This window comes from Cornus florida, unplaced genomic scaffold (assembly GCF_030987335.1).
Source record: "Cornus florida cultivar Cherokee Brave unplaced genomic scaffold, ASM3098733v1 CherokeeBrave_3.0.0_Hap2_Chr02, whole genome shotgun sequence".
NCBI lineage: Eukaryota > Viridiplantae > Streptophyta > Magnoliopsida > Cornales > Cornaceae > Cornus > Cornus florida.
Window position 1 is genome coordinate 26,049,372 of NW_026775572.1, and position 14,518 is coordinate 26,063,889.

At 35.6% G+C, this 14,518-nt stretch overlaps 2 protein-coding genes across 4 annotated transcripts; one reads left to right on the forward strand and one right to left on the reverse strand.

Moving 5' to 3' along the window:
- On the forward strand, nucleotides 1-7,958 carry LOC132294379 (uncharacterized protein At4g06598). 3 transcript variants are annotated; one of them, XM_059792211.1, is made up of 5 exons: nucleotides 1-192; nucleotides 2,255-2,978; nucleotides 4,736-4,815; nucleotides 4,923-5,045; nucleotides 6,461-6,541. In XM_059792211.1, the coding sequence occupies exons 2-5, from the start codon at nucleotides 2,257-2,259 to the stop codon at nucleotides 6,469-6,471; spliced, it is 936 nt and encodes a 311-aa protein (XP_059648194.1). In that variant the 5' UTR covers nucleotides 1-192; nucleotides 2,255-2,256; the 3' UTR covers nucleotides 6,472-6,541. The 3 variants fall into 3 exon arrangements, with proteins under 3 accessions (XP_059648194.1, XP_059648193.1, XP_059648192.1); XM_059792210.1 differs by lacking the exon at nucleotides 6,461-6,541 and adding an exon at nucleotides 7,214-7,958 and having other exon boundaries at nucleotides 3-192; nucleotides 2,237-2,978; XM_059792209.1 differs by lacking the exon at nucleotides 6,461-6,541 and adding an exon at nucleotides 7,214-7,958 and having other exon boundaries at nucleotides 3-192.
- A 16-nt stretch (nucleotides 7,959-7,974) lies between these two features.
- LOC132294378 (COBRA-like protein 6) lies at nucleotides 7,975-14,202 on the reverse strand. The gene is made up of 6 exons (XM_059792208.1): nucleotides 14,120-14,202; nucleotides 13,923-14,002; nucleotides 10,963-11,425; nucleotides 10,448-10,601; nucleotides 8,772-9,043; nucleotides 7,975-8,589 (listed from the first exon to the last, which is right to left on the reverse strand). Exons 1-6 carry the CDS (start codon nucleotides 14,178-14,180, stop codon nucleotides 8,306-8,308), a joined length of 1,314 nt encoding a protein of 437 aa, XP_059648191.1. The 5' UTR covers nucleotides 14,181-14,202; the 3' UTR covers nucleotides 7,975-8,305.
- Nucleotides 14,203-14,518: the final 316 nt, after the last annotated feature.

Here is a 14,518-nt window from a genome sequence, read left to right on the forward strand (position 1 = left end):
ATATGTAAAACATGAAAAGCAGTAATGCGTCTGTGTTGGGCTGTAAATCCAATCACGTCAACGAGGAGAGAGAGAAGAGAGAGAAAAAGAGGAGAGAGACGCTGAGGAAGTAAGAGCAGCTTCGATTTTCAATCTTCTCTCTATTCGAATAGTATCGTATTCGAAGATCTCCAACCTGCGTTCACAGAAAAGGTCAGTTTTTTATTCTGAATGAATCTGTATTGATTTATCTTTAACTTATTGTTAACTTCGATTTCTATTTTCCTTGAAGTAATCCGTATGGTTCCCCAGAAAACGAGGGAGGAAATATAACTAAAATGTTATAAATTATTGTTTTTTCACTGTTTGGATAGAAAAATCGAAAGATAGAAGTGAAAATAAAGCGTATGATTTGATTTTTTTTTCACGGTGTTTTCTTGGCCAGCAAACAGAGGGTTGAGACTCTGTATTGTTATAATAGGCGAACTTTATATGGGATTTTGTGAAATTTTGTATGAAATTACTTGCTGAAACCCCCAACATTTCCCAGTTTTCACAAATCTGGAATCAAGTCTGTCTCTTTATGAATACATCTCTCTAGAAACAAAGCTTCAGCTGTGATAAGTGGCTATTATTCCTATAGATTTGATGTTACTGGCAAGCTTCCCCGTGATTTTGAGAGCAAAAAGGTCTAATATTGAACTCTCGTTTCTTGCAAATCTCTCTCTCTCTATGTATGTATGTATGTATGTATGTATAGGTGTGTTATATTTTCTTTTCCTTTTTTGGGGGTACGTCTGACAATTTTGTAATGAAATAGTTATTGAACTCAAAATTTTCGTCCATTGGTCTCCCTTTACTGGATAATAGTAGCATAATTTTCTTCAGGATTCATGCTACTATATTGATGTTGCCTATTTTAAATACCGTTACCTTGTGTGGTATGCTGAGTGAATGAGTGGTAGGAATGCCTTTACTTGACAACCCTAACCTTTGGCTTATGAAGTATGATATGAATACAGGATATGGATACGGCACAGACAGACATGACGATGTATAAAATTATTAGAAAATAGAATATAAGGCAATGACATGTGGGTATAAAAATATGCATATATTTTATGTATATTACATTTGCATGAAAATTAAAATGTGTGTATATATGCATAAGTTGAAGATAGCTATTGTTTGTCATGTTATATACATATAGTATGACTAACTTTTCCTTATAGATATTTTTTTTTGAGAATTAGGTATCTCTATGAATATATCAATTATTCAGTATTTGTAGTTTATCATATTAAAAATCACATGAAAAGTTGAGAATTATGATATGAATACAGGATATGGATACGGCACAGACAGACATGACGATGTATAAAATTATTAGAAAATAGAATATAAGGCAACGACATGTGGGTATAAAAATATGCATATATTTTATGTATATTACATTTGCATGAAAATTAAAATGTGTGTATATATGCATAAGTTGAAGATAGCTATTGTTTGTCATGTTATATACATACAGTATGACTAACTTTTCCTTATAGATATTTTTTTTTGAGAATTAGGTATCTCTATGAATATATCAATTATTCAGTATTTGTAGTTTATCATATTAAAAATCACATGAAAAGTTGAGAATTATGTAAATTTTTTTTTTTTTTTTTTTTCGGTAAATAAATCTGTTTACCATAAGAAACACCATGAGAATTATGTAATTGAGACTTGAGTAGACATGATGTATACAAAATATATTTTAGTTCTTCCTTTTTAAGAAAGTACTATTATAGTATACTAGTTAGATTTACTGCATTTAATTGTTTAAGATGTATTGACATGAGTCTTAGAGTATTAGATGTGTGTTCGAAATAAGGGTCATAATTTTTAAATTTTTATATGTTTAAGGAAGTACTGGACAGTGGACACATATCCACAAAAATATGAGAATGAGCCTTCCTTGTAACAGTATTTGTGTTTCATAGCATTTGAGATTATTTATTCACAAAGTGCTGCTCTTAGACTCAAACCTACATCTCACAGTTCTCGAGCTTTTACCAATGCAACAAATATTGATTTTTTTATTTTTTATTTTTTATTAACTCGTTGAGTTAATAATTGTTACTTTATGTACTTGTAGTTGGAGTTTTTCCTTTTAACTTTTTTTATTTTTTCTTTTAAAATTATCTCTTTGCTGTTACCTTCCCCCCCTCCCCCCTTAATATTAGATCATTTTATACTTTCTCTTTGACAGTGATTGGTTGTGTTTCAGCTATGGCAAACACCAAAGTGTCGTCAAACGTCCGAAATATGATTTACAATGGAAAGCACCCTTTACTTCCTCCTAAAAGTCCTTTTCCTAGTATTTCTCCACCATATGTTGATTATATTCCAAGCCCTGCTATTGGAGCAAAAGGTATTGCAAAGCCTAGAGAGAGAAATTCACACCACCAACGTACTTCTTCTGAGAGCCTTCTGATGGAGGAACAACCTTCTTGGCTGGATGAACTCCTTAATGAGCCAGAAACACCTGTACGTAGAGGTCATCGGCGTTCATCAAGTGACTCTTTTCCATATTCAGATGCATCTAATGCCTCTATCATAGATTATGTAGCCCAGGATGAGTGTAAATTTAAAAATATACCTTCAGTTCCTTCATGGGGATTGCCGGACTTTGATCATTATAGAGATGCATGGCATGCTTCTTTCTACGCGGAGCCAAATGCTAGGGGAAAACAGAAGAATCGGGCATGGGGTTCATCTTTGAATTCAACGACACATTTAAATGGCATTTCTTCTGCTAGTGATAAAGTTATTCTTCAAAGCTCAGGATCATCTTGTGCTCCACAAGAAATTGATGGGGTTACATCTACAGTTTCTGGAAAGCAGGATCCAGTTGAATCTGGTCCACGTGATCCAAAAGCTGCTACTGAAAGAAAGGATAGTTCTCCTGCTAAGTCTTCTGCATCAGAAACAGATTCGAAACGTGCTAAGCAGTATGTCTTTTTATTTATCTTTAGTATCTGAGATTCTTAGCTGACTTTTTCATATTTGGTATTACAATTATTTTTGGCCGTAATATTGACTCTCTGCTGCTGTTTTATTGTTATTGCCATTCTTCTGCTTTGACATAATATGTAGATTAAGCCATATTTACTTTATCTGTTTATACCAAAACCGTGTTTTGGTGTGCTGCTAGTTCTAACACAAGGGATGCCTGCCTTCCCATGCTGGAGGCAAACCACTAAAACGTGCCGTAGTCGGTACTCAGTACAACTTGTATTCACACAAACAACTTGGGAGTTGAACAAAAGTAAGCTTCAATCACAAAACTCAAATTTACCTATAAAGTCAATAAAAATAATGTAAGGGAACATCATTGAAATCCAAAAACTGTCAACTACATAAGAACATAATTTTCAGCCTGGTAAATGGCAACTCAACCTCCTCAAAGATGCACACCCTTTCTTTCCGAACTTACAGCACAAGGAATAGAGTCACTGCTTCTTAATGTTGCCTGACTCTCACAAGGCCCAACGTTAACCCCTGGCCAGCAACTGAGCATATTCACAACCAAGTGCAGCACGACCCAGACCACACCAAACATGGTAAGGAAATATCTAAAGACTAAAAGAAAGACATCTATTTTTTTCTGCTTTCTTGTTAAGATTGCATCAAATTGAAGTAGAGTATACTCAATTTTTGGAAGTTCAAAGCCTCGCTTTTCACGTGATGAAAAAAAGGCTGCAGCCAGATATGGATTGCAGATGACTTATATTTTAAGAGAACCATTTGAATGAGGTTAAACAGAGGTTCTGTTGAAGCTGGTGATTTCTTCAATAGATTTTCTAGCCAAAGGGAAAATGCTGTACTTTTTATGGTTCATTATAATTCTGTTTGCTTTGGAATGTGGTTCTGTTGTGATAACTTGAGTGGGAAATGTGGACTATAATGAGTATTTTGGCCATGTTCACTTCACATGCAAGAGGGGTTTCAAGTTTCAACTGTCCTGCCATTCTTTTCAGGGGGAAAAAAAAAAAAAAAAAAACTCTTGCTCTTTTTCCTATTTTCTATTGTCAAGGACCTGTTAGTACTTAGGGAATAGTCCATTTAGAATGTGTTGTTTGCATTCACACTTCAATAGGTATTTTTGAGTTGAGTGCCCATAAGTGTGGAATTCCATTTTGGAAATTTATTAGCTGGATATTCTTGCTGCACTCCTGGAATACTTAAATTTACAATTGGTTTAACATTGGTGTTCTTATATATAGAGCAGATCTTCTGCATTGTTTCTTTCTCTCCTGTTCTCTTCAAAACAATCCACATAGAACCTAGTCCTCTAAACAGTTTTTTCACCATCATAATTCAAAGAGCCTAAGGAGTTAAAAAACTGAAAGTGATTTTTTAGAAAAACTTGGGAATATTGCAACTGGCTATTTTGCTTCTCAACAATTTTCAGTTGTAATCCAATTTTTTTGCGGCAATGTTTTAATTAGTAATTTTTATTGAAACACCCATCATCTAACTATATTCATATGTAAGTTTTGGTATCATCAGTTGGATCATCTCCATTTATCTTGTTCTTTGCATGACGACCATATTTTTACTTGGATTATATAAACTGTAACCAATTTAATGAGAAGACATGGAAACTTGCCTCTAGCTTTAAAGTGACTATCCTTTGCTTTTACTTGGTTACTTCAAAGTTGGAGATGTTGTAAACTAAAGGAACTCTATTGACTATCTGGTTCAGGCAGTTTGCTCAACGTTCACGAGTTCGGAAACTTCAGTACATAGCTGAGCTGGAGAGGCACGTACAAGCTTTACAGGCAAGTATTAACAGAATCTAAAAGAACTTTTGAGCTTGATTCCTTGAGATAAAGATCACACTGTATTTTGCTACAAAGTGCTGATGTAACTCTTATTATTATTACAGGCAGAAGGTTCTGAAGTTTCTGCTGAGCTTGAATTTCTCAACCAGCAGAGCCTTATTCTGAGCATGGAGAACAAAGCCCTAAAGCAACGTTTAGAAAGTTTGTCCCAGGAGCAACTTATTAAGTGCTGTAAGTTTCTGTCCTCGGTAGTTGAATTTTGATGTGTAGTATACCTGCTTCTTCTGTTGCTTGGAACCCCAAAGTGGTTTCTATAATCTGAAATCAGTTCGTGTTCTTTCGGTAGTATTTGAATAGACACATTGATGCATTAGGACAATTTAAAGTAGAAAGAGGATATGCTATTAAATGTGGTAAGCAAAAATGTGGCCTAAGAAATATGGTAATATATACATGGGAAACCTAAGTGGAAATTGAAGAGGAAGTGTGTTGGAATGAACAGGAAGAAGTAAACGAGCTAGCAGGCATCTTCAAGAGTCTCTGCTTAAAGATTCTGGAAGGATAGGGAAATGTTTCCTGAAGTCTCTCAGCATTTCCATTTGAAAACACTAAATATTTTTTCCTTTACATATAAGACTACTCCTTGAACCTCTGATGTGGCTTTTTTTTTCCTTTTCTGGAATCAGGTTCTGACTTTTAAGGCAAACGGTGCTATGAATGATTAGTTGAGAAAATATGTTGCATGGAATTGTGAAATAGGATAACAGAAATTGTAGAAACAAAGAAAAGAATTATGTAAGAATTAAGGTAGAGGACGAAGTTATCACACTCATGGTTGTTGAAAACCCGTTCCAGGGGTGAACCAGGAACTACTGGTATGGAAGTAAAAACTTTAAAAAATGTAATCTAAAAAATATATTCATCTTTAAGAGTTATAAAAAAAATAGAAGGTATAAGATAAGATTATCTCATGACCCATTAAGTGCATAAATGAATACATTTAAGCAATAACGTATATATGAATAAAATGAAAAAAAAGATTAATTTTGCCATTTATTTAAGCAATAACGTATATATGAATAAAATGAACAAAAAGATTAATTTTGCCATATATTTAGTCAGAAATGCTGCTTGTTGATTGTGACCGTGGGTGAATAAGAGAGGCTGTGTATATACATGTGAAGAGGGTTTTGAACCTTTGATATTATGCATTGAGGACAATCTTTATCGGCTTTGGGGGGCCATCTAAAATATTTTTAACGCTTAATAATAATAGTCATATGGGCCAATTTTGGGGGGACCCATTTTATTGGATTCTGCAAAAAAACATATGTTATGTATGTTTTTTATATTTTTGGGGAGAGAGAGGGTAGTACAGTAGTAGCCCCCTTGGGCCCAATTTAGTTCTACCCCTACTAATCCAGATCCTATGATTTTATGATCCTGAATTGTACCAAAAAGTCCTAGGCTCCTAGAATGGTTGAAACCTTGTGAGATCCTGATAAACTCAATGTAGTAACAGGACCCTGAGCTGACTCTCGATTCTAGCCATCTTAATACTATTATATACAGTCTTATTTGCTTTGTTAGAAAAATGAAACAAAAGTATCATTCTCTGATCACAGCAAGTGTTGGCATTGAATTAGGTTACAGATAGAAGCAACTTGGTGATTGATATGTGCCTGTAATATTTAACCGAACAAAGCTGCAGGTTTGTTTTCAGCTTGGATATGAATTTCATTGCAGTTAACTGATTCTGGAGAAATGATTTCCTGTTAAGGGTGTAACCGTGTAACTTAAGAGGGTTTAGTGGTTAGCCTAAGCTAAGCATAAAGTGTAAAACCTTCAAGGCTTCAACCAAAGCCTAATACAATTAGACCTTCAACCCGAGTTTTCCAGCTGAGTCCAACCCACACTCAAATCTCTGAACAGTGGTTAAGCTCAGGTGGCAAAGTTCTGGTTGGCTTTGGGTTGATAATACCTCAAAAATTGTTACGTCTCAAAATTATGAAGTATTCAAAGAGTATTTAAAATAGTAGCTCATTTAGTTAAATAATTACAATCTCATGATTTATTATTTTTATTTATATTTATTCATTATAAAACTCGCACCATGTGTTTATGTATGTATTTATATATTTGGGTTAGGAACGGCTGTTAGATACCTCTTTGAATATTGGTGTTTATTGCATATGATATATTGGATTTCTATGACATTTTCATGGTAAATTTCAGTTCTGTAAACAATATATAAACTCTGTATAAATTGAAATTAAACGAAAGAATAATAGGTTAAGGTATATAGTGGATGGAGATTTTTGAGCTGCTAAATTGCAGAACAGTATGAAATCTTTACCGCATTTTCATTCATAAACTAAAACAGTCAAGACTATGTGCAGTGGAGCATGAAATGCTTGAGAGAGAGATTGGAAGGCTACGAACCTTGTGTCAGCAACATCAACAACAGCAACAGCAACAGCACCCTTCTAACCATCGACGCACTAACAGTAGAGAACTTGATTCACAATTTGCAAACCTTTCTCTGAAACACAAGGATGCCAGTTCTGGTCGTGACTCTGTTTCCGGCCCGGTCCACATGAATATATGATGCAGCTAGAGTTGTCCTCACCCTGACTTTGCCTAGTTTGATATTGCCGTGCCAGTGAGAAATTGCGGCTTCCATGGTGCGGCATAAGCCAAGTGCTTCCTGTCTTGATTCCGCCTTCTTTGCTTGTTTTTCCTTTTGTTGTCTAGTTTGCATTAGCCCATTTCCTTTTTATGTTAATTTAGCATATTCATGTGCACCTGGTAGTCATCCAAGAAATGGCATTTCTGGCAGATGATTCACCGGAGGTGGAATTTGTAAACATAATCGATGTTGTCTCACCTGTAAGTTCCAGCGATCCAAATTCATAAATTTCCCCTTTATCTTTTCTTTTCCCATCCCAAAACCTAACCTTCTGAAATCCAATATAGTGCTCGGAATTGGTGTTACATCTGATGCATGCTGATGAATTTTTGTTGTAGAATGTGTAATAAAAAGCTATGCTTACAACATTAACTTATCATTTTATTGGTCTTCTCTGTCAAGGCAGATCTATTGCGGTTATGGCGAATGGCCTTATTTTAATTTTTTTTTCTTAATTGCTTTTGTCTTCCCTCTCTTTTTTGGTACAAAGTGGCATGGTAGATCGAAACACCATTTTATTTTTTTAATTTTTTGGGTATTCATCCAAACCATTGAGGAAATGATAAATAAATATTGTGGATGCTGTGTTCTTCATTTGAGATGTTATAGCTGAACCAAACAGGCCCTTGTTTTCCTTGTTTTACATTGATTTGCAAATGGCAATTTCATGTTCCATGTATAGATAGACATGGATTTTTCATACACATGCTGAACCATTAAACTTGACTATATGTATCTTCTTCATGATCTAGGGCAAAACTTTTGCAACTATTGCAGGCAAAACAATAAAAATAAGTCTTTTTCAGAACATTGTTGTGAGTAACAACAATGAGAGAGAAATTATGCAGGGCATTGGCATTGCACCAGCATGACCATTGTTTGGGAGCCTAGGGTACTCATCTGGAGGGGGCATGACACATTCGTCGCCATTGAAGGAAATTTTTCTCGGGAAAACCCATCCTTCCCTGAAAGTAAAAATCCCAGGGTCTTTGCTTAATAACATCTCACTTTGTACGTTTCCAATTCTGCCTGATTGGAGTAGCATATCATTGTAGAATTGAATCCCATAAAACATCCCAGTATCATCTGCAAAAGAGAATTAGATTGGAGATGAACAAGAAAAATGGAATTTTCTTGCCAAACCTTAACCCTTTTTTTCTGAGATAACCCTTTTTTTCTGAGATAAAGGAGTGTCGGGCCTCTTAGAGTACCCCTCATAATCAACCACCGAGTTATGAATAGTATATGACGAGTATGGATCTACTTACTAATTTTGCCATACTGATCAAGGGGCTTATAGTTGAAGCTGAAAACTTGTGTCACACTTCTCATGTTCGGGTGTAACACCACCAAGTTCCACTCACTGTAGTTCTTCACAGAATTTAGATTCGTGATGGTGATCTTGACCCGCCAATACTGTTTATAACTTACTTTCACATGCCAGTGCACCTTTATCGGGCACATGTGCTGCGAACACTGCACTACCGGCTGTGCTACTCCATTAGGTTGCAGCTGCAACACCGGCGGTAATTCACCAGGCCTGCAATTTCAATATATATATATATATATATATATATATATATATATATATATATATATATATTTTAAAAGGAAAAAAAAAAAAAAGGATTAAATTTAAGGTGTAGAAAAGAAAAAAATAATCATCAAAACAATTTCTAATGATCAGTCACATGATTTTTATGGTCATTTAAACATGAACAACCATAGAAAATAGATAATGCTACAAAATGTAAGTACGTACCCAATTTCTGAGCAAACCATTCAGAAATTACTAGAACAAAAAAGATGCCAGAGGAAGATGAAACATGCTTTGGAAACCCAGTTCTAAGTGAAGTTGTTTTCAAGTAAATTGTTGTAGGGGTTCTTTTTCGTAATACAAGAAAGTACATATATAATGGTGATATTTAAACACAATATGAAGGATACAAAGAATTAACTGGATGGAGGAAGAGAAGTAGACTGAACAATGAGTATTGATAATGGTAGAGAGATTATGTTGTAATCGTGGCAAACTCTCAGCTTGTCCTACATTACTGCTTCCTGTGAGAGTGGTATTTATAGGCTAAGAGCCCTCTAGATATTATCCAATGGTTTATCACATGTCTCATCCTTGGCTTCATACCTACATTGGTAGGTATGATGGCCCTAAACACCTAAGAGGTCACTTCCTTTCAGCAAGCCATGCGATATATCAAGTCTCTCTTATCCTGAACATTAAATGCATTTTGTCATTATTTGACTGGCGGTAGCCAGATTAATAATGGTAATGTCAGAACATTAAATGTAACGTTAAGGTTCTCTGTCAAAGCACATATCCATCGTCTCATTGATCAGGCTTCTCTGTACTTGCGAAACATCTTATAACTTCTCATCCACCAATCCAAGGTCCTTTAAAGTATCACAAAAGGTGAAACGCCAAGTATCCGAGAAGGCCCAACCTTCATTTCATATTCTACTTGAGGCGAGGGTTTGACAACGCTTCAAGACTTAGCTCCTCGAGACTTGATGACCTGGCGCAATACTAGGATTTGGTGACTCGAGGGCAAGGCTCTCAAGGTTGATGACTTCGGTGCGATGCCAGGGTTTGGTGACTCGTGGGCAAGGCCCTCACGGTTTGATGACCTGGGCGCGATGCCAGGGTTTGGTGACTCGTGGGTAAGGCCCTCGAGATTTGATGACCTGGGTGCAATGCTAAGGTTTGATGACTCAAGGGCAAATCCCTCGAGGTTTGATGACCTAGGAGCGATGTTAGGGTTTGGTGAGTCGGTGACTCAAGGGTGAGTATTTTGACTTTTCACCACGTCACGTGATCCTATTAATCCAAGTATTTTGACTTTTCAACGTACCACGTTAGGTAGAAATATACGACACCTACAATTGTTAATATAATTCAGAAGATATAATATATGTAAGGAGACTTTACTTTACACATTTTGCTCCAGGTTGTCCTTGGCAGCCACAGCTGCAACGTGGGCATGGAATAATGGTATCGTTGTAGAATGCAGACAAAGAAACACAGCACGTTGGGGCTGGTGTTGCTCGAAATTGGGAGTAACAGCAAGTCACGTTAAATGTCGCTGCAATAAGTCCACACACCACACACAGTATAAGAAAAGATGAAAGAATTAACAGCATTACATATTTAAATTGAACTTTTTCAACTATTTTCAAAAGATTAAGGTAGCTATTTTCAATCAATACTATATTATATATGTTTGACAGATATGAAATTTCAGGAGAAAGAAAGAATTAATGCTCCTGCAGACGATGCTTGCAGTTATCTAGACCATTTCAATGTAAGATTACTTCACCTTGAATGTATCTATTTTGAAAAATCTGGTACTTCATAATATTTCTTCCTACATCTTCATTATGTTACAAGGAACTTTGAATTAATACAGAGCAAGACATATACTTAAAAGCTAATACTAGACTTACCAAGAGCTTGTGTTTGTCGACGGCCATGGTCCTCGATAAACTTGCTTGGAGGGACTTCAACTGGATCTCCACATGTATAACCGGGAAGACCAAGTGTAAAGTTTCCAGGTATTCCTAGCGTTGAACTGTCTGCAGTGTCGGTGGAAGAACCGCCAATGTTCATCTGAAAAGCAGCTACATACTTACTGGGATCTTGTGTCATTGACGATAGAATCCCTCCCTTGCAGCAGTTGGAAAACTGCTTATTGTATGGGGCACCAGGCAAAAGGTCAATGATTACCGGTTCCTTCTCACAACAATGAGGAAGTTGTCCTCCCCTAAATGCCGAGCAATTGCCTTGCTCAGTAGCCTCAGCTCCCCACATGCCCAAAATCACCTCATCACCTGGCCATGTCCAACTTAGCTTCCAACCAGGCTGCTCCACGTGCCGGAACAGCTGGTAATTGAAAATCCACACTCTCAACTGCAAACAATGAAAAAAAAAATGGCTTGATTGTTGAATTGAACTGTAAGATTAGCATTTCAAATGTGATGTGATAAAGACTAGAAGTAATTTTTTTTTTTTTGCATTGGTTTAAGGTAGTAGTTCATATGCAAGTGTGTGTGATAAAGACTAGAAGTTGTGTGTGTGTGTGTGTGTGAAAGAAAATCCAAATGGGTTGATATATATGGTGAGGAAGTATTAATGTAATGTCAATCACTAATTTGAACTTTCCCAAAACTAAAGGATGGTTTCACGAAAACGAAAGAAAAGAAAAGAACACTTTCCAAATAAAATAAAAAAAGCTTCTCGTGTTTTTTTTGAAGTCAAATTGCCTTTAGCATGAGTTTGCAGCATTTAACACCTACCTAGTCCATATCATTCAGTTTCTTAAGTTCATTCCAGTTTAAGGTGTTACTTAATTGGTAAAACTCCATCCATTTACCTGCTCTGCTCTGTATTAAAAAAGGTCTATCAGGCAGGCAGCAATACACTTCACAGATTTTCTTTGAAACGTTACGATACATCTAGATACATTCTCACTCATCTAGGTTGCTCAAATTTTGGTAATGCCTACTGTCTTCTCAAAAAAACCTACTCTTTCAAAGACACCATGTAATGCCTGATTAGGTTTCTCTTTACTTTATTTCTATAAATTATTCCGTTTACCTTCGAACGTTTTCTTCAATCACATCACAGTTTCCATGGCAAGCTCTTTATTTCAGTTTCCTCAATGTCTACCATTTCCATCTCCCTTAAAGGACTCTTCAAAATCAGTCAAAAACTCCTAAGAACCACATACACACTATTTATCCTACTGGATTGGCAATTGAATAAATAATTGAAAAACACCAAATTCAAACATTTCAAATTTGACAACAAATAAATTTCTATTACAAAGAGAATCAATTATTTTCTTCATGCTTCTTATACCAGGCTGTAACTTCAAACACACGAGCAGTCATTTGGATCAGCACTACTAACAAAGTTTCACATCAAACCATTTCCAAAAGTACAATTTTCTCTCTATACAAAGAATGATTACTAACTTACTGCCCCATTAAACCACCATGCTCCAATAGAAAGAAAAAAAAAAAAAAAAAATTTGTCACTTCTATTCGTTTACATTTATCTAAGACAAGTCATTGACGTTTCCTCTAGCTCATTTTCTTCAATTGTTTTTTTTTTTTTTTTTATTGGCGAGAAATTCACACACCCGCTTGCTTTTTCGAAGACTTGAACCCTCACCTTTCACTTTAGAAGGTAAAGGAGATGCCACTAGGTTACATAACCTTGGATCTTCTCGCTCATTTTCACATTTTCAGAAAATGAATCAGGATACAAGAATATGTTTATATCTATCACAAACTCCCAAAATTTAGAGGTCAAAATTGGAATGCCCTTAATAATATGAGTTATTCTACAAATCAAAATGTATATATGGGTGTCACACTAGACATTCTTCTTAGTACAACATTGTTGGGGGAATTCTCACCATGGCACCAAAAGTAGTCAACAAAGTAGCTAAAACACACATAGAAGTTAAAGTAACCATGAATTGGCAATTAGACTAGAGTAGTGTTAAGAACCGTAAATATTAAAGTTACACTATTTTTAATAGTTTAAACATTTTGAGTAAACAGTATTCAAAATTTAATATGGCATCAGTCAAGGTCTCAAGTTTAAATTTCACTATCATCTAAATAATTAAAAAATGAATCACATGTCAGATCAAAAGAAGCCACACATGAGGTTGATTTTTAACCAAAAAAAAAAAAAATCTAATCATGTGTTAGATCAAAAGAAGCCACACATCTGGGGTTAACTTCTACAATGTACAAAATCTTCTAAGATCAGATTAGTGAGCGCTTACCAAATCTTTGGTTCATTGTACACATCAATGGCAATCATTTTTCTTGTCCCAACTGAAAATTAGTGTAGAGTACATTAGGTGCATACTGAAATTGACCTCGACTATGGGCATTTTTATTTATTTTTTTATTCGGACAAACTAAGAGGAAGAAAGATTCAAACACGCAGACGTCCCTATTGAATATGTATCAATTAAGCTACCGTAATGCCATCTTGGGACAAATTTGGACCCATTGAATATGTATCCATGAATGGTCAAAAATGAAACGAAAACATTAAAATGAACCAAAAGGACGAAAGTGGGAGTGGATAGAGTCCACGTGATATGAGACACATGGTACAAAATCTTCTTCCAGTCCATCATCCTTAGAACGAGAAACAAGTGGGACCACCCAGTATTTTCAGTTGCCCAAAATACCCTTCTCCCTACAGAAAATCAACAGCACTGTTCCCTTTTAATATGATATGATCGGTCACATTCCTTAACGCTTCGATCATTAACCAACATTTTTAACCTCAAAATGCTAACGTGGGCGGTTGATATATACACACACACAAACCCGCGTATATGTGTGTGTCTATAGATGGATATGCACATAGAACTTACATCTTGTGAACCAGAATTATCTTGCATGACATCCCATTTGATAGTGATGTTCCCATTAGGATCTAATGGATCATACCCATCTGGATCAACAATCAAAATTAATCACCATTAATACTCTGAAAAGAATTTAATACGACTAGATTAAAATAAGAGTTCGTAACAGCTAAGACAGACAAATTTGACAGAAGGGTACTTACAAGTTGGTGAGATAAAACTGAGGAGAGAGAAGAAGAAGAACAAAATCAGGACCAAACCCATTGATCTTTGATCAATAAACACAATTGGGTTGAAATCCAATTAGTCATCAGCTGGCCAATTCTCTTTAATGTCACGTTTGGATAGTGCATAACAGATGCTCTGTTTCACTCCTTGTAAATGCATGCTTTTTACTGCTGTCTCGTTTCATCCCATGTGTCTTTCTCTCTCTAGAACACGCTTTCTCTCTCTACAACGAAGAACAAAATACTAGTCGTTAGTCAATAACAATTAATGGGTTGGGTCGTAAATGCTTATTTTTTGCCATATTTAGGTGCTTAGAATGCGTCGTTAGGGGGATTTATTCAGGTGTTGGATATTAAATTCTCGCATTTAATTCC